The sequence below is a fragment of the Hyla sarda genome, chromosome 8 (assembly GCF_029499605.1).
Source record: "Hyla sarda isolate aHylSar1 chromosome 8, aHylSar1.hap1, whole genome shotgun sequence".
NCBI classification, from domain to species: Eukaryota; Metazoa; Chordata; class Amphibia; order Anura; family Hylidae; genus Hyla; species Hyla sarda.
This window is the reverse complement of record NC_079196.1, coordinates 13,494,674-13,522,233: the sequence shown is the minus strand read 5'-3', so window position 1 is coordinate 13,522,233 and position 27,560 is coordinate 13,494,674. Positions and strand designations below refer to the sequence as shown.

Below are 27,560 nucleotides of genomic sequence, written 5' to 3'. Positions count from 1 at the left end.
TTTTGTTTTACTACTGTAAAAAAAAAGAAGTATAATTTTAATATATTTAATTAATATGGTTAAAGGGGTACTCCGGTGGGAAACAATTTTTTTAAAATCAACTGGTGCAAGAAAGTTATACAGATTTGTAAATTACTTCTATTTAAAAATCTTAATCCTTCCAGTACTTATCAACTGCTGGATGTTCCATAGGAAATTCTTTCCTTTTTGAATTTTCCTTTCTGTCTGACCACAGTGCTCTCTGCTGACACCTCTGTCCATGTCAGGAACTGTCCAGAGCAGGAGAGGTTTGCTATGGGGATTTTCTCCTGCTCAGGACAGTTCCTGACATGGACAGAGGTATCAGCAGAGAGCACTGCAACATATAACAACCGATGAAGTACCTCTGAAACATACAGCAGCTAAGTACTGGAAGGATTAAGATTTTTAAATAGAAGTAATTTACAAATCTGTTAAATTTTCTGGCACCAGTTGGTTTAACCCCTTAAGGACGCAGGACGTAAATGTACGTCCTGGTGAGGTGGTACTTAATAATACTGATCTGTTCTATGTCCTATACATAGAACAGATCAGTATTAGCAATCATGATATTGCTATGAATAGTCCCCTATGGGGACTATTCAAGTGTAAAAAAAAATGTAAAAGTAAAAGTAAAAAAAAAGTGAAAAATCCCCTCCCCCAATAAAAAAGTAAAACGTCCGTTTTTTCCTATTTTACCCCCAAAAAGCGTAAAAAAACATTTTTTATAGACATATTTGGTATCGCCGCGTGCGTAAATGTCCGAACTATTAAAATAAAATGTTAATGATCTCGTACGGTGAACGGCGTGAACGAAAAAAAAAAAAAGAAGTCCAAAATTCCTACTTTTTTAATACATTTTATTAAAAAAAAAATTATAAAAAATGTATTAAAAGTTTTTTATATGCAAATGTGGTATCAAAAAAAAGTACAGATCATGGCGCAAAAAATGAGCCCCAATACCGCCGCTTATACGGAAAAATAAAAAAGTTAGAGGTCATCAAAATAAAGGGATTATAAACGTACTAATTTGGTTAAAAAGTTTGTGATTTTTTTAAGCGCAACAATAATATAAAAGTATGTAATAATGGGTATCATTTTAATCGTATTGACCCTCAGAATAAAGAACACACGTCATTTTTACCATAAATTGTACGGCGTGAAAACGAAACCTTCCAAAATTAGCAAAATTGCGTTTTTCATTTTAATTTCCCCACAAAAATAGTGTTTTTTGGTTGCGCCATACATTTTATGATATAATGAGTGATGTCATTACAAAGGACAACTGGTCGCGCAAAAAACAAGCCCTCATACTAGTCTGTGGATGAAAATATAAAAGAGTTATGATTTTTAGAAGGCGAGGAGGAAAAAATGAAAACGTAAAAATTAAATTGTCTGAGTCCTTAAGGCCAAAATGGGTTTGTGCAAAAAAAAAAAAAAAACTTCTAATTATAATTTGTGCAAATAATAAATACCGTATTTTTCGCCCTATAGGACGCACCGGCGTATAAGACGCACCCAATTTATAGGTGCAAAATCTAAAAAAATAAAGATTTTGAACCCAATAGTGGTCTTCAACCTGCAGACTTCCAGATGTTGCAAAACTACAACTCCCAGCATGCCCGGACAGCCGTTGGCTGTCCGGGCATGCTGGGAGTTGTAGTTTTGCAACATCTGGAGGTCCGCAGATTGAAGACCACTGCATAGGAGGTAATACTCACGTGTCCCCGCCGCTCCGGACCCGTCACCGCTGCCCTGGATGTCGCTCCATCGCTGTCGCCGTGTCCCCGTCGCTCCGGAACGTCTTTGCTGCCGGCCGGGTATCCTCGCTCTCCGTCGCCGCCATCACGTCGTTACGCACGCCGACGCACGTACGCGACGACGTGATGACGAGGAAGGAGAGCGCCGGCCATACAGGGGATCCCTGAACGGAGAAGACACCGAGGAGGCAGGTAAGGTCCCCCCCGGTGTCCTGTAAGCACTAACCCGGATATTCAGTCGGGCTGTTCGGAACCGCGGCGGTGAAACCGCGGCGGTCCCGAACAGCCCGACTGAACAGCCGGGTTAGTGTCACTTTCCCTTCAGACGCGGCGGTCAGCTTTGATCGCCGCCTCTGAAGGGTTAATACAGGGCATTACCGCGATCGGTGATGTCCTGTATTAGCCGCGGGTCCCGGCCGTTGATGGCCGCAGGGACCGCCGCGATAGGTGTGTATTCGCCGTGTAAGACGCACCGACTTCCCCCCCCCAGTTCTGGGGAAGAAAAAGTGCATCTTATACGGCATAAAATACGGTACAGCTCTACTGCAAAAAGTGGGGTACGATGGACCAAACAGTAGACAACCTTGAAAGATGTTCTACCAGAAATTGCGCAAAAAAAAAAATTAGTAAAAAATGCGATTGCAGGGACATTGAGAACATTAAAGTGGTGTAAAGCCAACGCTAAATGTCCCCCTATGAAACAAAAACCACCACTAAACCTACAAGGCTTCTCCACAAGGGTAATTATCGCTGTGGTCACCGCATCTGTGTTACATTTACTCATTTGTCCGTAACCGACAACATTACATCAACACAAACTATGACATCATATCCTATCAATTGCTACATCAACCGTAACATTACTAATATTATTTATGTGGCCGCCTGTACAGCAACATACAATATGTCGGACATACGTCTAATTCAGTGTTTCCCAACCAGGGGGCCTCCAGCTGTGGCAAAACTACAACTCCCAGCATGCCCATTGTCATTACTGTACGCTAAGTATTTAGCAATAAGGCAGCAATAAGGCAGAGGCCGGGCCACGCGTTATAGAATGGGAGAGGACTCAGGACGTACCGGTACGTCCTTGGTCCTTAAAGGGATACTCCCGTGGAAAACTTATATATATATATATATATCAACTGGTGCCAGAAAGTTAAACAGATTTGTAAATCACTTCTATTAAAAAATCTTAATCCTTCCAGTACTTTTTAGGGGCTGTATACTAAAGAGAAATCCAGAAAAGAAATGCATTTCCTCTGATGTCCTGACCACAGTGCTCTCTGCTGACCTCTGCTGTCCATTTTAGGAACTGTCCAGAGCAGGAGAAAATCCCCAAAGCAAACATATGCTGCTCTGGACAGTTCCTAAAATGGACAGCAGAGGTCAGCAGAGAGCACTGTGGTCATGACGTCAGAGGAAATGCATTTCTTTTTTGGATTTCTCTTTAGTATATAGCCCCTAAAAAGTACTGGAAGGATTAAGATTTTTTTAATAAAGGGATTTACAAATCTGTTTAACTTTCTGGCACCAGTTGATTTAAAAAAAAGTTTTCCACGGGAGTACCCCTTTAAGAGGTTAAAGGGATACTCCCGTGGAAAACTTTTTTTTTATTTTTTTAAATCAATTGCTGCCAGAAATTTAAACCGATTTGTAAGTTACTTCTATTAAAAAATCTTAATCCTTCCAGTACATTTTAGGGGCTATATACTGTTAGGATTCGGCAGGCTGGAGGTGGATCCTCTGTGTCAGCGAGGGATTGGCGTGGACCGTGTCGGTGGACCGGTTCTAGGTTGCTACTGGTTTTTACCAGAGCCCGCCGCAAAGCGGGATGGTCTTGCTGCGGCGGTAGCAACCAGGTCGTATCCACCGGTAACGGCTCAACCTCGCTGACTGCTGAGAAGGCGTGGGACAGAAGGACTAGACAGAGGCAAGGTCAGACGTAGCAGAAGGTCAGGGCAGGCGGCAAGGGTCGTAGTCAGGGGCAACAGCAGGAGGTCTGGAACACAGGCTTGGGACATACACAAAACGCTTTCTCTGGCACAAGGCAACAAGATTCGGCCATGACAGGAAGGGGAAGTGAGGTAATATGGACAGGGAGCAGGTGGAAGCTAATTAGGCTGATTGGGCCAGGCACCAATCATTGGTGCACTGGCCCTTTAAATCTTAGAGAGCTGGCGCGCGCGCGCCCTAAGGAGCGGAGCCGCGCGCGCCAGGACGAGACAGCCGGGGACCGGTACAGGTGAGTGACTTGGGATGCGATTCGCAAGCGGGCGCATCCCGCTATGCGAATCGCATCCCCGTCGGCAGTGTCAGTGCAGCGCTCCCGGTCAGCGGGTCTGACCGGGGCGCTGTAGAGAGAGGAACGCCGCCAGCGCTCCGGGGAGGAGCAGGGACCCGGAGCGCTCGGCGTAACAACTACAGAGGAAACTCTTCTGACTCAACCACAGTGCTTTCTGCTGACCTCTGCTGTCCATTTTAGGAACTGTCCAGAGCAGGAGAAAATCCCAATAGCAAACATATGCTGCTTTGGACAGTTCCTAAAATGGACAGCAGAGGTCAGCAGAGAGCACTGTGCTCGTGACAGAAAGAGAAATCCAAAAAAGAAAAGCATTTCCTCTGTAGTATACAGCCCCTAAAAAGTATTGGAAGGATTAAGATTTTTTAACAGAAGTAATTTACAAATCTGTTTAACTTTCTGGCACCAGTTGATTTAAAGACAAAAGTTTTCCACGGGAGTACCCCTTAAAGCATGCTGATATCTGTAGTTCCCCAGACTTGATGTATTTGTGCATAGGTCGAGTAAAACATTTTTATAAGCTTTTGAAAATGCCTTATACCGGTGTTTCCCAACCAGGGCGCCTGTGGCTGTTCCAAAACTACAACTCCCAGCATGCCCGGGCAGCCGTTGGCTGTCCGGGCATGCTGGGAGTTGTAGTTTTGCCACAGCTGGAGGCCCCCTGGTTGGGAAACACTGGTCTAATTCTTTGAAAACGAGATCTAGAAAACATCTTAAAGGGGTACTCCACTGGAAAACATTTTTCTTTAAATCAACTGGTGCCAGAAAGTTAAAAAGATTTGTAAATTACTTCTATTTAAAAATCTTAATCCTTCCAGTACTTTTCAGATGCTGTATGCTCCAGAGGAAGTTCTTTTCTATTTGAATTTCCTTTCTGTCTGACCACAGTGCTCTCTGCTGACACCTCTGTCCATTTTAGGAACTGTCCAGAGTAGGAGCAAATCCGCATAGCAAACCTCTCCTGCTCTGAACAGTTCCTGACATGGACAGAGGTGTCAGCAGAGAGCACTGTGGTCAGACAGAAATTAAATTCAAAAAGAAAAGAACTTCCTCTGGAGCATACAGCATCTGAAAAGTACTGGAAGGATTAAGATTTTTTAATAGAAGTCATTTACAAATCTGGCAAAACTTTCTGGCACCAGTTGATTTTAAAAATAATGTTTTCCAGAGGAGTACCCCTTTAATGACATAAACAATGATAATCTTAGTCGTCACTTTCGAGAAACACATGCTGGTGTCGTGGTGGTAGCATGAAAGGTAAACTCCTCAATAGATAGACATACTGGAATACCTACAGGATTAAATTCCTGACTAGATCGGGTGTTAAAGGGGTACTCCGGTGGAAAACTTTTTTTTTTTAAATGAACTGGTGCCAGAATGTTAAACCGATTTGTAAATTACTTCTATAAAAAAATATTTACCCTTCCAGTACTTATTAGCAGCTCTATTCTTTATGAATTTCTTATTGGCCTTGTCCACAGTGCTCTCTGCTGACACCTCTGTCCGTGTCAGGAACTGTCCAGAGCAGCATAGGTTTGCTATGGGGATTTTCTCCCGCTCTGGACAGTTCCTGACACGTACAGAGGTGTCAGCAGAGAGAGCACTGTGGACAAGACAAAAAAAATTTATTCAAAAAGAAAAGAATTTCCTCTGTAGCATACAGCTGCTAATAAGTACTGGAAGGGTAAAGATTTTTTAATAGAAGTCATTTACAAATCTGTTTAACCTTCTGGCACCAGTTGATTTAAAAAAAAAAATAATAATAATAATTCCACCGGAGTACCCCTTTAACCTATTAATAATTTACTATTGAGCTTACCTCTATATGTAATTCTGAACTAACTTTATGTTAGTCATTCCTCTTTTTTGTAAAAAAAAAAAAAAAAAAAACAAATCTGCAAAAAATCTGCTTATTGAGTACAGTGACCCCTCGACCTACGATGGCCCTTACATACGATCATTTCAACATATGATGCTTTTGTATGTCGGGGCCATCGCATAAACGGCTATCCGACAGAGCAGACTGCTTCAGCTGCCCCCGGATAGCCGTTTACAGTGCCCCGTGTGGTCCGCTGACGATCACTTACCTGTCCTCGGTGCTCCGGCGCATCCTCTTCGGGATCCCCTGCATCGTCGGCGCTCTCCATCGTCGTCATCACGTCGCTGCGCACGCCGTCCCGTCATCCAATAGGAGCGGCGTACGTAGCGACGTGATGGCGGCGACGGAGAGCGAGGATCCCGGGGAAGCAGAGGCCTTGCCGGAGCGTCTGGGACACCACGGGGACGCGGCGACAGTGATGGACGGCGACATCCAGGGCAGCGGTGACGAGCGGTGACGGTCCGGAGCGGCGGGGACAGGTGAGTACAACTTCCTCTAACAGTGGTCTACAACCTGCGGACCTACAACGTGCGCAGCGACGCGATTATGTGGATGCAGAGCGCCGACGATGCAGAGGAACCCGAAGAGGACGCGCCGGAGCCCCGAGGACAGGTAAGTGATCGTCAGCGGACCACACGGGGCACCGTAAACGGCTATCCGGTGGCAACTGAAGCAGTCTGCGATGCCGGATAGCCGTTTATGCGATGGCTCCGACATACAAAAGCATCGTATGTTGATGCTGCCTCTGAGAGGCCATCGCATGTTGAAATTATCGTATGTCGGGGCCATCGTAGGTCGAATGGTCACTGTACTATTCATTCGCTCGTGGCCACTATACTGTTCATACGCTTGTGGTGGTTGATACTTTTCTTAGGCTCTTGGCATTTATACTTTTTATATGCTCATGGTATTTATACTGTTCATTAGCCCACAGTATTTATATTGTTCACACGCTCATGACAGTTGTAATCATATGCTCGTGGCATTGATACTGTTTACACGCTCATGGCATTTATATTATTCATGCACTTTACACGATTATTTACACGATTCATACCCTCATGATATGCAGTTTCATATGCCCATAGTATTCATACTGTTTTAAACATTTATGGCTTTTCACTGTCCATTCGCTCGAGGCATTTATACTGCCCTTATGCTCTTGGCAATTATACTGATCATACGCTCACGGCATTCATACTGTCATACGCTCATGGAATCTATATTGTTCACACGCTCGTGGCATCTATACTGTTCATACACTCTTAGCATTCATACTGGTCAGACACTCAAGGCATTTGTACTGTTCACGTTCATGGCAGTCATACTGTTTTGCAATCAGGGTATTCACACTGTCCATACGCTCCCGTTGTTCATACATTCATAGCATTCATGTGGTATGGGCACTCGTGGTGTTTTGTGCTGCACATGCGCTTGTGCGTTAGGTGCAGGCACTCAGGGCATTTATAATGCGCATGGCGTTATACAGTTTTAAACGCTTATAGTATTGCAGTTGTTTTCCCATCATACCTGCCACGTCTGCAGGGGAATACATTGCATAGTTGTTGTTACTGACACGTCTTCGGAACAAAACATCACGACACATAGGCGGTTGTATATCCATTATACCTGCTACGTCTGCAGGGGGATACATTGCATAGTTTTTGTCACTGACACGTTTTCAGAGCGACAACATCACAACACATAGGTGGTCGTATACCCATTATACCTGCCACATCTGCAGAAGGGTACATTGTATAGTTGTTGTTACTGACACGTTTTCAGAGCGACAAAATCACGACACATAGGCGGTTGTATACCCTTTGAACCTGCCATGTCTACAGAGGGATGCACTGTGCAATTGTTGTTACTGACACATCTTCAGAGCGACAACATCACGACGCATAGGCGGTGGTATACCCATTATACCTGCCACGTCTGCAGGGGATACATTGCATAGTTGTTGTTACTGACACGTCTTCAGAGGGACAACATCACGACACATAGGTGGTGGTATACCCATTATACCTGCCACGTCTGCAGGGGCATACATTGCATAGTTGATGTTACTGATATGTTTTCAGAGCGACAACATCATGACACATAGGTGGTTGTATACCTACCATACCCGCCACATCTGCAGGGGAATAAACTGCACAGTTGTTGTCACTGACACGTCTTCAGAGCAACATCACAACATATAGGTGGCTGTATGCCTTGATACCTGACACGGCTGTTACTGACATGCTTTCAGAGCAACAACATCATGACACATAGGGGTCGTATTCCCTTCATACCTGCCACACCTGAAGTGGGATGCACTGCGTAGTTACTTGTGTGATTGTTATTGACACGCTTTCTGAGTTATAGTTTCATGACACATAGTTGGTTATAAAATAAAATAATGTAAAAAAAAACAATGGTTATGCAAAGACCTGTCACGTCCACAGGAACGATGGTTATGAAAAGACCTGTCACGTCTACAGGCACAATGGTTACGGAAAGACCTGGTGAATCTTCAAGCACGGTGGTTCTCGAATAGACCTACAGGTATGAGGGTTATGCAAGGAACTGTCACGTCTACAGACATCATGGCAATGTAGGTATCTGTCACTCGCGGTAGGATGTCACCCCAGAGACCAGTTTTTGAGTCAGATGTTCGGCAGTTTAAGGTTGGGTTCAGTGTCCAGGAAAGGGGTTGATCGAGTGTAGTCCCATAGTACGCAAGACCTGTTAGGTTGATAGGCACGTTGTTTACTCACAGTCCTGGCCCGTCTGCAGGCACGATGGTTATGCAAGGATTGATTACCCGCAGCAAGCCATTACTCTGAAGTCCAGTTGGTGGGTAGCTCATGGTATGGCTGTTGGTACAGTTCGGGTAGTTTTCAGGTAAGTTTCTCGAGCATAGTTCTGGTTACAGGTAATATGGAGATCATGGTCAAGGTCTGTCATGTGGTCTGGTTACTTGTTTGTCGGTTGGCTAACAATTTGTGTTTTTGGCCTCTAAAATCGGGATTTGGATAGCTTAGTGTTAGGCCTGACAGGCATCTATCCGTTTCCCTTGTCATAATGACACAGGTCAGTATGTTTAGCTAGTATGCTAGCCTGGTCCTGATTCAGTGCTGGCTTATTCTTCAGAGTAGGCACTGGCCATAGCTATTCAATACCAGGTATCGCCTTCATTGATAACTAGTTGGTAGATTCTACTGTCTCTCAGGGTAGGGTCAGTGTATTTAGGGTGTGGTGTTGTTTATGAGGTTTATGCATTCTGCTATTTACCCTAATGAGTTATGTGTTTTGCCCTCTTAAGGTGTGCCCTCAGTCACGGTTATGGGAATGGATCAACCTCTGTTCTTAGGTTTAATGTCTTCCATGCAGGTATGTAAAATGTTTGTGACACGAGCACGAGTGTAAGCCCTGAGCACAAGCGTTAAGCCTTTCAGGCTGTATTTGTGCAAGGGGCTGGAGTATTCCGCCCCTAAACTACTAGGCGGGGCATATTGGGGTTGTGGGTGGGGGGCAGGTGTATATAACACCCCCTGCTCTAACTAGCGGGGTGTACATGACATTTTTGTGGATACCTCCCAACCCTCCCTATCTTATTTATTCAATTTAATTTATTCATTACAGGGTATGCCCTCTTAAAGGGGTACTCCACCCCTAGACATCTTACCCCTAGGGGATAAGATGTCCGATCGCCGGGGTCCCGCTGCTGTGGACCCCCTGGATCTACCATGCAGCACCCACCTTTAGCGTCTTCCGAAACCGCAGGAGGTCCTCAGGCTGAGTCCATCTCGACCACCGGGATGGAAGATCGTGACGTCACACCCCGCCCCTCAATGCAAGTCTATGGGAGGGGGCGTGACAACAATAAATGTTTTCCAAAGGAGTACCCCTTTAAGCAGACCACTCTCAGTTTCTACTTTGATTTTCCCTCATTATGTTGGGTGAATCGTGCAACACGTGTGATGTCTGTTATACAACCCGCCACATAAATTGGGTATCCTTGTAACCGTATGGACCTACAGAATAAAGATAGGGGGTTAATTTTACCGATAAGTGCACTGCGTAGAAACGGAAGCCCCCCAAATTTACTAAATGTTTTTGGGTTTTTTTCACCCCACAAACAAGTTTTTATTTGTTTCCCCGCAGATTGTTATAAAATAAGTGATGTCATTACAACATACAATTGGTGACGCAAAAAACAAGCCCTTATATAGGGTCTTTAGGTGCAAAATTTATTGTGTTAGGATTTTTAGAAGGGAAGGAGGAAAAAACGAAAATTTGCTTGGTCCTTAAAGGGGTACTCCACCTCTAGACATCTTATTCCCTATCCAAAGGATAGGGGATAAGATGTCTGATCGCGGAGGTCCCGCCTCTGCACCCGGCGTTCGTTTAGAGCGTCGGGTGCAGCGCCGGAGGCTCATGACGTCATGGCCGCGCCCTGTTCGTGATGTCATTGCCACGCCCCCTCATTGTAAGTCCCATAGACTTGCATTGAGGGGGCATGGCTGTGACGTCACAAGCGGGACGCGACTGTGACATCACAAGCCTCTGCCCCGCATCGGCAGTCATCCGGCACGGAGCGAAGTTCAGATGTCTGGGTGTGCCGCATAGGTATAGGGGGATAAGATGTCTAGGGGCGGAGTACCCTTTAGGGCCAAAAATGGGCTTGGTCCCCAAGGGGTTAAGAGAGTGCTCCTAATCTCAGCTCGTAACCAATATAAAAGACATCTGGGAGCCAAAAATCTTGCCTATTCATAGGGGGTCAAATACTTATTTCTGTAAAATGCAAATCAATTCATAACTTATTTGAAATACGTTTTTCAGGATTTTTTTTGTTGTAATTCTGTCTCTCACTATTCAAATTAACAGACCATTAAAATTGTTATTAAAAAATTTTTGTCGGGGGAAACCATACAGCAGGGGGTCAAATACTTTTTTCCTTCACTGTACGTAATGGATGTTCTCATTCACTGACAGCAAGCAGTAAGGAATTAAAATACAAATAGTTTATTAGAAAGTTGCAGAAGTTTTCATTCTATGGCTATGAAACATTATACAATGTGATGATCTGCAGATCGTGACCCCCCCCCCCATTTTTCCCCAGTCACATGGTGCAGATTTATGTCCTGGTATTTGGGTCATGGGTCCGGCCCCGCTGAGGCTCACCCCTGCCCTCCTCTGCTGCTTGTTCTCATTCAGGGGTGATACTACTCAGGAATGGGGGACAGGGGGCACTCGACTCTAAACTGTGCGGCTCTGCACTTTACACGCCGGGGAGGAGACCCCCAACACAGACATAGTGATAATCCAGCACAGAATTGCAGAATTGTCATATAGTGTGCACTTTTTTTTGGGGGGGGGGGGGGGGGGGGAACACTTTCTTTCTGGGGGTCTGCCCCTTCCTGAAGATAATAACTCAGCTGTCTGATAATCCAGAATATCTGATCATCCAGCTCCTATCACAGTGGTCTCCAAATTGTGTGCCCCCAGCTGTTGCAAAACTACAACTCCCAGCATGCCAAGCCGTTGGCTGGATGTGCATGCTGAAAGTTGTAGTTTTGCAACAGCTGGAGGTCCACAGTTCGGAGACCACTGGTCTATAGGACAGTGGTTTCTTATATGTGCCTGTCCAGCTGTTACAAAACTACATCTCCCAGCATGCCCGGACAGTCCTTGGAGTTGTAGTTTTGCCACAGCTGGAGGTCCACAGTTCGGAGACCACTGGTCTATAGGACAGTGGTTTCTTATATGTGCCTGTCCAGCTGTTACAAAACTACAACTCCCAGCATGCCCGGACAGTCCTTGGAGTTGTAGTAATTTTGCAACAGCTGGAGGTCCACAGTTCGGAGTCCACTGATCTATAGGACAGTGGTTTCTTATATGTGCCTGTCCAGCTGTTACAAAACTACAACTCCCAGCATGCCCGGACAGTCCTTGGAGTTGTAATTTTGCAACAGCTGGAGGTCCACAGTTCGGAGACCACTGATCTATAGGACAGTGGTTTCTTATATGTGCCTGTCCAGCTGTTACAAAACTACAACTCCCAGCATGCCCGGACAGTCCTTGGAGTTGTAGTAATTTTTCAACAGCTGGAGGTCCACAGTTCGGAGACCACTGGTCTATAGGACAGTGGTTTCTTATATGTGCCTGTCCAGCTGTTACAAAACTACAACTCCCAGCATGCCCGGACAGTCCTTGGAGTTGTGATTTTGCAACAGCTGGAGGTCCACAGTTCGGAGACCACTGATCTATAGGACAGTGGTTTCTTATATGTGCCTGTCCAGCTGTTACAAAACTACAACTCCCAGCATGCCCGGACAGTCCTTGGAGTTGTAGTAATTTTTCAACAGCTGGAGGTCCACAGTTCGGAGACCACTGTTCTATAGGACAGTGATCTCTTATATATGCCTGTCCAGCTGTTACAAAACTACAACTCCCAGCATGCCCGGACAGTCCTTGGAGTTGTAGTAATTTTGCAACAGCTGGAGGTCCACAGTTCGGAGACCACTGGTCTATAGGACAGTGGTTTCTTATATGTGCCTGTCCAGCTGTTACAAAACTACAACTCCCAGCATGCCCGGACAGTCCTTGGAGTTGTAATTTTGCAACAGCTGGAGGTCCACAGTTCGGAGACCACTGTTCTATAGGACAGTGATCTCTTATATATGCCTGTCCAGCTGTTACAAAACTACAACTCCCAGCATGCCCGGACAGTCCTTGGAGTTGTAGTAATTTTGCAACAGCTGGAGGTCCACAGTTCGGAGACCACTGGTCTATAGGACAGTGGTTTCTTATATGTGCCTGTCCAGCTGTTACAAAACTACAACTCCCAGCATGCCCGGACAGTCCTTGGAGTTGTAGTAATTTTGCAACAGCTGGAGGTCCACAGTTCGGAGACCACTGGTCTATAGGACAGTGGTTTCTTATATGTGCCTGTCCAGCTGTTACAAAACTACAACTCCCAGCATGCCCGGACAGTCCTTGGAGTTGTAATTTTGCAACAGCTGGAGGTCCACAGTTCGGAGACCACTGTTCTATAGGACAGTGATCTCTTATATATGCCTGTCCAGCTGTTACAAAACTACAACTCCCAGCATGCCCGGACAGTCCTTGGAGTTGTAGTAATTTTGCAACAGCTGGAGGTCCACAGTTCGGAGACCACTGGTCTATAGGACAGTGGTTTCTTATATGTGCCTGTCCAGCTGTTACAAAACTACAACTCCCAGCATGCCCGGACAGTCCTTGGAGTTGTAGTAATTTTTCAACAGCTGGAGGTCCACAGTTCGGAGACCACTGGTCTATAGGACAGTGGTTTCTTATATGTGCCTGTCCAGCTGTTACAAAACTACAACTCCCAGCATGCCCGGACAGCCGTTGGCTGTCCGGGCATGCTTGGAGTTGTAGTTTTGCAACAGCTGGAGGTTCACAGTTCTGAGACCACTGTCTAATCAGGTCCTATGGAGGTCCCATATTTTTTAAGTCTCTATTATGGCCGACCGTGGGTCTGATGACCCTGGAGTTACCATAGTCAGTGGGGGGCAGTCAGGAATCAATGGGAGGACGCCATCGACATACAGGATACATTTGGGACCCCCCACTCGGACGCATAGGGCCCAATTGGATCGATCGCATACATCAGCGCTTATTCGCAGATTCGCACAAATCATCACCAATCACTGGCCCTATTACACAGGGACATATAGAGGGACATTTATCAAAACCTGTCCAGAGGAAAAGTAGCTGAGTTGCCCATAGCAACCAATCAGATCGCTTCTTTCATTTTGCAGAGGCCTTGTTAGAAATGAAAGCAGCGATCTGATTGGTTGCTATGGGCAACTCAGCCACTTTTCCTCTTGACATGTTTTGATAAATCTCCCCCCATAGTCCTGTTCATATAGTAGCCGCCCTGTGTAATAGGGCCCTTATAGTGGTGTGATTGGGGGCCCCTCTATAATAGGTCACACGTGTGTGGGATCTCCTGAGGGGCAGACTGTCTCTAGACGTGACATCCACGCCCTGTCTCCAGGACTTTGCCCCCCCCGTCAGGTGTCTGATAATCTGTATATGCAGCTCGGACTCTGATCCCTTAAATATGGCCCAGAGGTCAGATAAGGCCGGGTTCACACCACGTTTTTGCAATACAGTTCCCGTATCAGGTTTTTAATAAAAATAAATACATTTAAAAAAAAACGGATTCCTCAAAACCTGACTAAACTGTATAAAAACGTGTGTACCAATTATAATCCGTATACGGTTTGAAAAATTATGTCCGGTTGCATCAGTTTTTTAAGAAAAAAACGTATAAGTTTTTAAGTTTTCATTCCATTATGAATAAAGTTTCACTTGTTTGATTGAAATTCCAAGAAAAAAACTGTGCAAAGTCAAAAACCGTATGGTGAAAACCGGATGGAACCGTACACACATATAGTTCTGTACGGTTCCCATTGACTGCCATGTTAAAAATAAACATATACGTTTCAATAAGTTTTTTCACCCGGACCAAAGACCGTGGTAGGCTACGGTTATGGGTACAAGAAAAAACTGACAAAACCGTACAGGATGCAAAATGGGCACAACCGGATGCATCTTTTGGCATACGGTTTTCAATGGAGAGTCAATGCGTACGGTTTTCAATACGGTTCAATACGGTTTTCAAAGTGAAAACGTATACGGGAACTGTACTGCAAAAACGTGGTGTGAACCCAGCCTAACCCTTCACCCAGTGCCAGTGCAGGACCCCTACAGCTACACATGTATCATGGTGGGCTCAGACATGGCAGCATGACACCCTGTGACTGACACCACCCCCAGAAATCAGCAAATCCCAGCAACGCCGCCATCATGTTGGGCGGTTTATTCTATTTATCTGGCTGGTGGACAACAATATGCTTCCCACTATGACTGTCACAGGAATGGCTGCAATAAAGCAAACGTTGGGGCTGTCACCCAACTTTTCCAGACTCCGGACAATTCTATCTGTAGCAGATAGGTGACATATCACTGTGTATATAGGCAGATAGGTGACGTATCACTGTGTATCTAGGCAGATAGGTGATGTATCACTGTGTATCTAGGCAGATAGGTTACGTATCACTGTGTATATAGGCAGATAGGTGACATATCACAGTGTATATAGGCAGATAGGTGACGTATCACAGTGTATATAGGCAGATAGGTGACATATCACAGTGTATATAGGCAGATAGGTGACATATCACAGTGTATATAGGCAGATAGGTGACATATCACAGTGTATATAGGCAGATAGGTGACGTATCACTGTGTATATAGGCAGATAGGTGACATATCACAGTGTATATAGGCAGATAGGTGACATATCACAGTGTATATAGGCAGATAGGTGACGTATCACTGTGTATATAGGCAGATAGGTGACATATCACCGTGTATATAGGCAGATAGGTGACGTATCACAGTGTATATAGGCAGATAGGTGACATATCACCGTGTATATAGGCAGATAGGTGACGTATCACTGTGTATATAGGCAGATAGGTGACGTATCACCGTGTATATAGGCAGATAGGTGACATATCACCGTGTATATAGGCAGATAGGTGATGTATCACTGTGTATATAGGCAGATAGGTGACATATCACCGTGTATATAGGCAGATAGGTGACGTATCACTGTGTATATAGGCAGATAGGTGACATATCACCGTGTATATAGGCAAATAGGTGACGTATCACTGTGTATATAGGCAGATAGGTGATGTATCACTGTGTATATAGGCAGATAGGTGACATATCACTGTGTATATAGGCAGATAGGTGACGTATCACTGTGTATATAGGCAGATAGGTGACATATCACCGTGTATATAGGCAGATAGGTGACGTATCACTGTGTATATAGGCAGATAGGTGATGTATCACTGTGTATATAGGCAGATAGGTGACATATCACTGTGTATATAGGCAGATAGGTGACGTATCACTGTGTATATAGGCAGATAGGTGACATATCACCGTGTATATAGGCAGATAGGTGACGTATCACTGTGTATATAGGCAGATAGGTGACATATCACTGTGTATATAGGCAGATAGGTGACATATCACTGTGTATATAGGCAGATAGGTGACGTATCACAGTGTATATAGGCAAATAGGTGATGTATCACAGTGTATATAGGCAGATAGGTGACATATCACTGTGTATATAGGCAGATAGGTGACATATCACTGTGTATATAGGCAGATAGGTGACGTATCACCGTGTATATAGGCAGATAGGTGACATATCACAGTGTATATAGGCAGATAGGTGACGTATCACAGTGTATATAGGCAGATAGGTGACGTATCACAGTGTATATAGGCAGATAGGTGACGTATCACTGTGTATATAGGCAGATAGGTGACGTATCACTGTGTATATTGGCAGATAGGTGACATATCACAGTGTATATAGGCAGATAGGTGACGTATCACTGTGTATATAGGCAGATAGGTGACATATCACCGTGTATATAGGCAGATAGGTGACGTATCACCGTGTATATAGGCAGATAGGTGACGTATCACTGTGTATATAGGCAGATAGGTGACGTATCGCAGTGTATATAGGCAGATAGGTGATGTATTACTGTGTATATAGGCAGATAGGTGACATATCACTGTGTATATAGGCAGATAGGTGACATCTCACAGTGTATATAGGCAGATAGGTGACGTATCACTGTGTATATTGGCAGATAGGTGACATATCACAGTGTATATAGGCAGATAGGTGACGTATCACTGTGTATATAGGCAGATAGGTGACATATCACCGTGTATATAGGCAGATAGGTGACATCTCACAGTGTATATAGGCAGATAGGTGACGTATCACTGTGTATATTGGCAGATAGGTGACATATCACCGTGTATATAGGCAGATAGGTGACGTATCACTGTGTATATAGGCAGATAGGTGACATATCACTGTGTATATAGGCAGATAGGTGACATCTCACAGTGTATATAGGCAGATAGGTGACGTATCACAGTGTATATTGGCAGATAGGTGACATATCACTGTGTATATTGGCAGATAGGTGACATCTCACAGTGTATATAGGCAGATAGGTGACGTATCACAGTGTATATTGGCAGATAGGTGACATATCACCGTGTATCTAGGCAGATAGGTGACGTATCACTGTGTATCTAGGCAGATAGGTGACGTATCACCGTGTATATAGGCAGATAGGTGACGTATCGCAGTGTATATAGGCAGATAGGTGATGTATCACTGTGTATATAGGCAGATAGGTGACGTATCGCAGTGTATATAGGCAGATAGGTGATGTATCACTGTGTATATAGGCAGATAGGTGATGTATCACAGTGTATATAGGCAGATAGGTGATGTATCACAGTGTATATAGGCAGATAGGTGACGTATCACCGTGTATCTAGGCAGATAAGTGACGTATCACCGTGTATCTAGGCAGATAGGTGACGTATCACTGTGTATCTAGACAGATAGGTGATGTATCACAGTGTATCTAGGGAGATAGGTGATGTATCACTGTGTATATAGACAGATAGGTGACGTATCACAGTGTATCTAGGCAGATAGGTGACGTATCGCAGTGTATCTAGGCAGATAGGTGATGTATCACTGTGTATATAGACAGATAGGTGACATATCACAGTGTATCTAGGCAGATAGGTGACATATCACAGTGTATCTAGGCAGATAGATTATGGGGTGTATCATGTTTATTATGGGGTGTATTATTTATGGTTATTATGGGGTGCATTATCATTATTATGGGGTGATATGAGGGATTATGGGGTGTATTATCATTATTATGGGCTGTATTATGGTTATTATGGGGTGTATTATCATTATTATGGGGGATGTATTATCATTATTATGGGGTGTACTATCATTATTATGGGGTGTATTATGGTTATTATGTGGTGTATTATCATTATTATGGGGTGTATTATGGTTATGTGGTGTATTATCATTATTATGGGGTGTACTATCATTATTATGGGGTGTATTATGGTTATTATGGGGGATGTATTATCATTATTATGGGGTGTACTATCATTATTATGGGGTGTATTATGGTTATTATGGGGGATGTATTATCATTATTATGGGGTGTATTATCATTATTATAGGGTGTATTATCATTGGCGGGGAAATACGAGGTGATATAGTGAGCTCGTGATTGGTCCTGCAGCACCACGTGACACTCTAAGCATTGACATTAGAACAAAGATTGAATTGACAGGCGTTGCCCTTTGCCACATTCAATATGTCTGCCAGCACCTGTCACGTCTAATCACGTGAACGCATCGCAGCGTGTGATAGGCTGTGTGATCAGGTGACTGGGCGGAGTCATGAGTATTACTAGGAGCGACTGCCCCACGTGCCCGTTGAAAGTCCGGTCCTGAGAGGAGAGAGAACCCGGAACAATGTCCCAGGTAACGTAGAGTCTGCTCCGGGGAGTCCGGGCCCTACCGGCTGCGGTTATAGTTATTACTCTCTGCCTTACTGTCTCCGGCCCTGTAGCGGGTAATGGCGGCTCCGCTGGTGGCGAGAATAGCCCGGAGGATTCAGCTGTACCGCACCCCCCTAATTCCCGGGTCACCCCCTGATAATGTTATGGGCACCAGCACAGCTGACATTTACTGGATAGCTCCGCCCCCTCTTTGTGTTGTGAGCTCCGCCCATCCTACTGCAGTATGATAGGTAATCCCGCCCCTTTCTCCCTGCAGTAGTCGGCCACGCCTATTTTTCCTGCAGTTTGGTAGTCAGGGCCCCGCCCCTCTCCCCTGTCATGGTGTTTGCCCCCCTCCCTGTGGGGTCAGGGTCGGTGCAGCTATTATCTGGCTATTGCCCCCTCTCCTCTGGCGGGCGGGGTAATTACAGTGCTCCCCCCCATCATCTCCTCTGGCGGGCGGGGGAATTACAGTGCTCCCCCCCCCATCATCTCCTCTGGCGGGCGGGGGAATTACAGTGCTCCCCATCATCTCCTCTGGCGGGCGGGGGAATTACAGTGCTCCCCATCATCTCCTCTGGCGGGCGGGGGAATTACAGTGCTCCCCATCATCTCCTCTGGCGGGCGGGGGAATTACAGTGCTCCCCATCATCTCCTCTGGCGGGCGGGGGAATTACAGTGCTCCCCATCATCTCCTCTGGCGGGCGGGGTAATTACAGTGCTCCCCATCATCTCCTCTGGCGGGCGGGGGTAATTACAGTGCTCCCCATCATCTCCTCTGGCGGGCGGGGTAATTACAGTGCTCCCCATCATCTCCTCTGGCGGGCGGGGGTAATTACAGTGCTCCCCATCATCTCCTCTGGCGGGCGGGGGGTAATTACAGTGCCCCCCCCCCCCCATCATCTCCTCTGGCGGGCGGGGGGGTAATTACAGTGCCCCCCCCCCATCATCTCCTCTGGCGGGCGGGGGGTAATTACAGTGCCCCCCCCCCATCATCTCCTCTGGCGGGCGGGGGGAATTACAGTGCCCCCCCCCCCCCCCCCATCATCTCCTCTGGCGGGCGGGGGGGAATTACAGTGCCCCCCCCCCCATCATCTCCTCTGGCGGGCGGGGGAATTACAGTGCTCCCCCCCCATCATCTCCTCTGGCGGGCGGGGGAATTACAGTGCTCCCCCCCATCATCTCCTCTGGCGGGCGGGGGAATTACAGTGCTCCCCCCCATCATCTCCTCTGGCGGGCGGGGGGGTAATTACAGTGCCCCCCCCCCCCCTATCATCTCCTCTGGCGGGCGGGGGGTAATTACAGTGCCCCCCCCCCATCATCTCCTCTGGCGGGCGGGGGGAATTACAGTGCCCCCCCCCCCCCCCCCCCATCATCTCCTCTGGCGGGCGGGGGGAATTACAGTGCCCCCCCCCCCCCCATCATCTCCTCTGGCGGGCGGGGGGAATTACAGTGCTCCCCATCTTCTCCTCTGGCGGTCACTCAATGGTTAAAACTAATCTTGTTGCGCAACAGTTACAATTTTGTCCACAAATGTATCAAATATTTGTAGGATTCTGTGTAGATCTTGTAACCATAGCAACATGATGGAATAAACACCTGATGGATCTTTATGTATCTGTGCGGCTTCTGCCCTTCATACACCCGGGGGAGGACGTGTCATCAGTTTTACACTTTTTAATATTTTAACTTTTATTTTTTTTGATAGTTTCTGCATAAAAAATTATTTTTTTTTTAGTCATTTATCTTTTTGCAGCGGTCGGGGATTCAGCGTTTTAGATAATTTTTTTTTTTTTGCTACATTGATTGGAATCTGTGATAAATGTAGAATTTAGTGACTTTCCTCCCAGTCTCTTCCTATAAGGTGGAGGTGGTGAAACAAGTCGGGGATCTTGGCGATGTAACTCTTGGATAGCAGAGGTGCAGTGTTGTTTGTGTTACACCCCTCTAATCTAGGCTTCATCAGTGACTACTTTCCATATCTTCACATCATTCACTGTTGTGGCCAGAAAATTATACAGATTTGCAAATGTACTTTTGTATTTAAAGGGGTACTCCAGGGGGAAAAAAATTTAATTTTTTTTTAAGGTCTTTATAAGTCAACTGGTGCCAGAAAGTGAAACAGATTTGTAAATGACTTCTATTTTAAAAAAAAAAAAAAAAAAAAAAATTTACCCTTCCTGTACTTTGTAGCAGCTGTATGATACAGAGGAAATTCTGTTCTTTTTGAATTTCTTTTTTTGTCTTGACCACAGTGCTCTCTCTGCTGACATCTGATGCCCGCATCAGGAACTGTCCAGAGCAGCATAGGTTTGCTAGGGGTATTTTCTCCTGCTCTGGACAGTTCCTGATACTGGCAGAGGTGTCAGCAGAGAGCACTGTGGACAAGACAAAAAAGAAATTCAAAAAGAACAGAATTTCCTCTGTAGTATACAGCTGCTAAAAAGTACTGGAAGGATAAAGATTTATTAATAGAAGTAATTTACAAATCTGTTTAACTTTCTGGCACCAGTTCATAAAAAAATAAATAAAAAAAATTCACTGGAGCACCCCTTTAACTCCTTCCCAACCCTTGACTTACCGGTTCGTCACGGGTCGGGTAAGGGGTATATAAGGCACTAGAGTCGGGTGCTGATATCTGCCAGTATTGACTAACATCAGAGATCACTCCAATGCCGGTTAAATACCAGTAATCCCTGGTGTCTAGTGGCCCCATCGCCTCCTCTCTCCTCGTGATGTAATGGCGGGGTGCCAATAAGTTGCTAGGGAAACCCGGGGCCTTACCCTGGCCATGACATCTTCTCGGATTCAGGGATTGTTAAAGGGGTACTGAGGTGGAAATATTTATTTTTTAACTGGTGCCAGAAAGTTAAACATACTTGTAAATTACTTCCATTAAAAAACGTGTCCTTCCAGTACTTATTAGCTGCTGAATACTACAGAGGAAATCCTTTTATCTTTGAATTTCTTTTTTGTCTTGACCACAGTTCTCTCTGCTAACACCTGATGCTCGTATCAGGAACTGTTCAGAACAGGAGAAAATCCCCATAGTAAACTTATGCTGCTATGGACAGAGGTGCCAGCATAGAGCACTGTCGGCAAGGCAAAAAGAAAGTTAAAAAAGAAAAGAATTTCCTCTGTAGCTGCTAAAAAGTACAGGAAGGATTAAGATTTTTAAATAGAAGTAATTTACAAATTTGTTTAACTTTCTGGCACCAGTTAATTTGAAAAATAAAAAAAATTTCCACCGGAGTACCCCTTTAAAATAGGCCCCTAGAGGGACCCAAAAAAAAGTGTGAAAAGGGGGAGGGGGAAGTAAAATAAGATAAAATAATATATACAGTATATAGAAAAAAAACAGCTTCCCTTTCCCATTTTTTAAATGACACTGTATAAAGAAAATAACATGAATGCTTGTGGCCTGTGGTCTGTAGAATTGTCCAAACTAGTGAATTATCACATTTCTGATCCCGCACGGTCAATGGTGTAGATGCAGAAAAAAAAGTTCCAAAAGCCAAAATTGCTGATTTTATTTTTATTTTTTTGTCACCTCACACCAACTACATAAAGGTGGTATCACTAAAAACTATAGTTCATGGCGCAAAAAATAAACCCTAAAACAGCGCCGTAGGTGGGAAAAAAAAATGTGTGTTTGGTATCTTTGGAATCGTACTGACCCATAGAATGTAAGTTTTCCCATCCCATTTTATTTTTCTTCTGTCTGGTCTCTTTTCTTGTGTCTGGTCTGGTCTCTTTTTTTTTTTTTTTCTTGTGTCTGGTCTGGTCTTTTTTTTTCTTGTGTCTGGTCTGGTCTCTTTTTTTTTTTTTTTTTTCTTCTCTGGTCTGGTCTTTTTTTTTTTCTTCTCTCTGGTCTGGTCTCTTTTTTTCTTCTCTCTGGTCTGGTCTTTTTTTTTTTTCTTCTCTGGTCTGGTCTCTTTTTTTCTTCTCTCTGGTCTGGTCTCTTTTTTTTTTCTTCTCTCTGGTCTGGTCTCTTTTTTTTTTTTCTTCTCTCTGGTCTGGTCTCTTTTTTTTTTTTTTTCTTCTCTCTGGTCTGGTCTCTTTTTTTTTTTTTTTTTCTTCTCTCTGGTCTGGTTTCTTTTTTTTTTTTTTTTTTTCTTCTCTCTTGTCTGGTCTCTTTTTTTCTTCTCTCTTGTCTGGTCTCTTTTTTTCTTCTCTCTGGTCTGGTCTCTTTTTTTTTTCTTCTCTCTGGTCTGGTCTCTTTTTTTTTTTCTTCTCTCTGGTCTGGTCTCTTTTTTTCTTCTCTCTTGTCTGGTCTCTTTTTTTCTTCTCTCTGGTCTGGTCTCTTTTTTTTTTTCTTCTCTCTGGTCTGGTCTCTTTTTTTTTTTTTCTTCTCTCTTGTCTGGTCTCTTTTTTTCTTCTCTTGTCTGGTCTCTTTTTTTCTTCTCTCTGGTCTGGTCTCTTTTTTTTTTCTTCTCTCTGGTTTGGTCTCTTTTTTTTTTTTTCTTCTCTCTGGTCTGGTCTCTTTTTTTTTTTTTCTTCTCTCTGGTCTGGTCTCTTTTTTTTTTTCTTCTCTCTGGTCTGGTCTCTTTTTTTTTTTTTTTTTTCTTCTCTCTGGTCTGGTCTGGTCTCTTTTTTTTCTTCTCTCTGGTCTGGTCTCTTTTTTTTCTTCTCTCTGGTCTGGTCTCTTTTTTTTCTTCTCTCTGGTCTGGTCTCTTTTTTTTCTTCTCTCTGGTCTGGTCTGGTCTCTTCTAATGCACCAGAGAACTTTATCAGAACTTTTCCTTTGCACAGGTTTTGATAAATCTCCCCCTATACGGTATCATAAGGTGCGCAAAAGAAAAGTACAACTTGTTCCAAAAAGAACCAGCCCTAATATAACTTTGGCTATCCGGGCATGTTGGGAGTTGTAGTTTTGCAACAGCAGGAGGCACCCTGGTCAGAAAAAACTGATCTCGCCATTTGTCACAGGACAAACTATCAGCTGATGTCTATTATAGGAGCGTCAGGCCCAGTCAGGTGACAGGAGGACATGATCACATTTACCTTGGTTCGTGTTGTTGGGTTTTGCCAGAACTAATATTTATCTATCTCGTTAGGTGGAAGTGTCAAGGAGTCCGGGGCAGAGCTGCTTAAAGGGGTACTCTGCTGCTCAGCGTTTGGAACAAACTGTTCCAAACGCTGGAGCCGGCAGCTCGTGACATCATAGCCCCGCCCCCTCAGGACATCACGCCCTGCCCCCTCAATGCAAGTCTATGGGAGGGGGCGTGATGGCAGTCACGCCCCCTCCCATAGACTTGCATTGAGGGGGCGTAGCGTGACGTCATGAGGGGGCGGGGCTATGATGTCACGAGCTGCCGGCTCCAGTGTTTGGAACAGTTTGTTCCAAATGCTGACCAGCGGAGTACCCCTTTAAGTGCCACAGAACCGCTCTCCTCCTGCATGTGTCTCTCCCTGACTGGTTGATTGACAGACAAGCCTCAGGTTATAGCACCGAGCCCTGTCTCCAAATCCATTGCTCTGGCACTTAAAAGGGGAACTCCAGAGAAACAAAGAGGTTTCCAAATCAACCGGTGGCAGAAAGTTAAACAGATTTGTAAATTACTTCTATATAAAAAAAAAAAAAAAAAATCTTAACCCTTCCAGTACTTATCAGCTGCTGTATGCTCCACAGGAAGTTGTGTAGTTCTTTCCAGTCTGACCACAGTGCTCTCTGCTGACACCTCTGTCCGTGTCAGGAACTGTCCAAAGCAGGAGAGGTTTGCTATGGGGATTTTTGACAGTTCCTGACACGGACAGAGGTGTCAGCAGAGAGCACTGTGGTCAGAATGGAAAGAACTACACAACTTCCTCTGAAGCATACAGCAGCTAAGTACTGGAAGGATTAAGATTTTTTAATAGAAGTAATTTACAAATCTGTTTAACTTTCTGGCACCAGTTGATTTATTTAAAAAAAAAAAAACTATTTATTTTTCCGGAGCGCCTCTTTAATCAGTCAAGAAGATTTTAGTCTAATGCTTTGTAAATCTTCTCAGTTCACGCAAAAGTGATAACTTGTATATCTTTGAGAAGAGTCTCTTCTTCTGTGGGTACATGGATATCTCTAGTGCCCTCTGTTCCTTATTAACCCCATCAGCCGTATTTCTTGCTCTTGCTTTGCTTCTTGCAAAATTTAAAATGTGTAGTAAAAAAAAAAAAAAACAGCTCTGCCCTGAAAGAGTTAAAGGGGTACTCCACTGCTCAGCGTTTGGAACAAACTGTTCAGAGCGCTGTAGCTGCTGCCGGGAGCTCGTGGTGTCATAGCCCCGCTCCCTCAATGCAAGTCTATGGGAGGGGGCGTGACACTCCCCCTCCCATAGACTTGAATTGAGGGGGCGGGGCCATGACATCACGAGCTCCCGACTCCAGCGCTCGGAACAGTTTGTTCCAATCGCTGAGCAGTGGAGTACCCCTTTTTAATAAGGCAATCTGTAAATTGCATGGAACCCAAAATGTTGTCAGTTAAATAACTGCAACTCCTCCAGGGAGGGGGGGGGGGGGCGCTCTTATGACATCACAGATGACAAGCAGCTTGGCTCCATTGAGGTGAGTAGAGCCAAAGTGTAATACCACATACAACCTGAGGACAGGGATGGCGCTGTTTGGAAGAAAGCAGCTTTTTGTTTAAAAAAAAAATGGCTTGCTTCCAAACGGCGCCATCCCTGTCCTCAGGTTGTGTGTGGTATTACACTTTGGCTCTACTCACGTCAATGGAGCCAAGCTGCGTGTCCTCCGTGATGCTGTTAGATAGATATGTATATAGATATGTTATGTATATGTATGTATGTGTGTGGGTATTTAGCTAGTTTTTATTATTAATTATTAATTATCTAGGAAAATCAACATTTTAAGAGCATATTATGTAAAATGTTCCTGTAACCATGGATACACATGGCTCCTCCCTATCATCATATTTATCTTCATCCTTTCAGGCTGATTTTGATAAAGCGGCGGAGGAGGTAAAGAAGCTGAAGACTCAGCCGACCGACCAGGAGATGCTGGAGGTCTACGCCCTGTTCAAGCAGGCGACAGTCGGGGATGTGAACACAGGTGAGGGGGGGGGGGGGGCACATGGTAAATACATGAGTGTAACCAGAAATGTTCACATTCACTGACAGCAAGCAGAGCTCTTAACCCTCAGATGTGGTGCACGTGTCATCGAGGAATATGAAGTAAGTTCAGGAGCTTCACTCGCTTCATAGACTGTGGATACTGACTGGTAATGTCCCCCAATTGTGGCTTATAAATTAAAATTACCAGCGGAGTACCCCCTTTAAAGTGTGAAAACAACTCTAAAAATAAAAGAAAATTAAACATTTTGGAGAATATATAAAAGCCCCTCCTTAATAAAAAATTGAAATCATCCCCGCTCTTCAAATAATAAAAGTATTTGGTATTACTATGCTGAATGGCGTAAATGTAATATAAATTGGGTATCATTGCAGTCATATGCACCTACAGAATAGACAACGTGTCACTTATACTCTGCGTACAAATAAAAATCCCAAAAATGTGCAAAAATGATATAGAATATAAAATTTTTGGCTTTGGTATTTTATTTTTCCGCATTTGGACCTCATTTTTTGCGCAGTGATCTGAAGTTTTTATCGGTACTGTTTTTGTCTTGATCATTATTTATTTATGGTATGAAAAGTGACCTAAAATACACGACTTTTAGAATTTTGCTTGTACGTTATTGGTGTGCGGCTAAGTTAATTATATATTTTATAGTTCGGACATTTATGCACACGGCGATACCACATATGTTTTTATATTACTTTTTTTATGGGAAAAGGGGGGTGATTCAAACTTTTAAGAAAGGGTTACATCTAGAGATGAGCGAACTTACAGTAAATTCGATTCGTCACAAACTTCTCGGCTCGGCAGTTGATGACTTTTCCTGCATAAATTAGTTCAGCTTTCAGGTGCTCCTGTGGGCTGGAAAAGGTGGATACAGTCCTAGGAGACTCTTTCCTAGGACTGTATCCACCTTTTCCAGCCCACCGGAGCACCTGAAAGCTGAACTAATTTATGCAGGAAAAGTCATCAACTGCCGAGCTGAGAAGTTCGTGACGAATCGAATTTACTGTAAGTTCGCTCATCTCTAGTTACATCGCATTTATTAACTTTTAGTTTTTTACACTTTTTTTTTTTTTTTTTGCAATGTTATAGCTCCCATTGGGGACTATAGCAAGCAATACACTGATCAATGCTATGCCATAGCATTGCATTGATCAGCGTTATCGGCGGTCGATTGCTCAAGCATGAATCTCAGGCTTGGTGCAATCAATCGCTGATCTCACACGCAGGAGGCAGGTAAGGGACCCTCCTGGTGTGTCCTAGCTTATTGGGACACTGTTGTGAAAACAGCCACTGGGACCGACCTGATATGACCGCGTGACCCCGTGTTGTATCACAGGCACAGGGCGTACAGGTATACCCTGCATTCTTAAGAGGTTAAAAGGCGAGAAAGTGACAATGCAACTATGAGAAATTGCTGCATCCTTACGGGGTTAAGACTGTCTGCAGCTGTAGGGTCACCCTGGTAACTTACTGGTTCGTTTACGGACACGTGATTTATATCCTGCTCTCTGCATGTCATGGCGGTCGTGGTCACTCTTCGTATTCCCTTTGTCGCAGAACGGCCGGGATTCATGGACTTTAAGGGGAAGGCAAAGTGGGATGCCTGGTCTGCAAAGAAAGGTAAGAAGACGTCTTTAGCTTCTCTATAAATGTGGGGCGGAGCTTTCAGAAAAGTCTTGGTATTTGGCGCCCCCTGTTGGGTGGGTTCAGGCTGTGAATCTTCTTCAGGCGGGGGATCACTCCCATCATACACTGATGTCACCTTTTCCAATGTTTGTTCAGGTGTCTCCCAGGAAGATGCCCGGGTGCAGTACATCAAGGTGGTGGAGGATCTGAAGTCTAAGTACGGCACCAACTGAAGGATTATCGGCTACGACGCTCAGGAGCGGTTTCTCTGTGTTTGTAATAAACCTGTGTTACTTTTCATTGCTTTCTGTGTGTTTATTTTGACCAGAACATGGGGGGGGGGGGGGGGGGGGGGGGCGGCGCAAAAGTGTTAGGATCTATTTCTCCCTGTGATCAGTCATCTCCATCCGTGTTGA

The 27,560-nt window shown here is 44.7% G+C and overlaps 1 protein-coding gene across 1 annotated transcript; it reads left to right on the top strand.

Moving 5' to 3' along the window:
• The first annotated feature begins 18,264 nt into the window (after positions 1–18,264).
• Positions 18,265–27,442, top strand: DBI (diazepam binding inhibitor, acyl-CoA binding protein). Its single transcript, XM_056534005.1, has 4 exons — positions 18,265–18,421; positions 25,368–25,485; positions 27,076–27,138; positions 27,301–27,442. The coding sequence occupies exons 1-4, from the start codon at positions 18,413–18,415 to the stop codon at positions 27,375–27,377; spliced, it is 267 nt and encodes an 88-aa protein (XP_056389980.1). The 5' UTR covers positions 18,265–18,412; the 3' UTR covers positions 27,378–27,442.
• Positions 27,443–27,560: the final 118 nt, after the last annotated feature.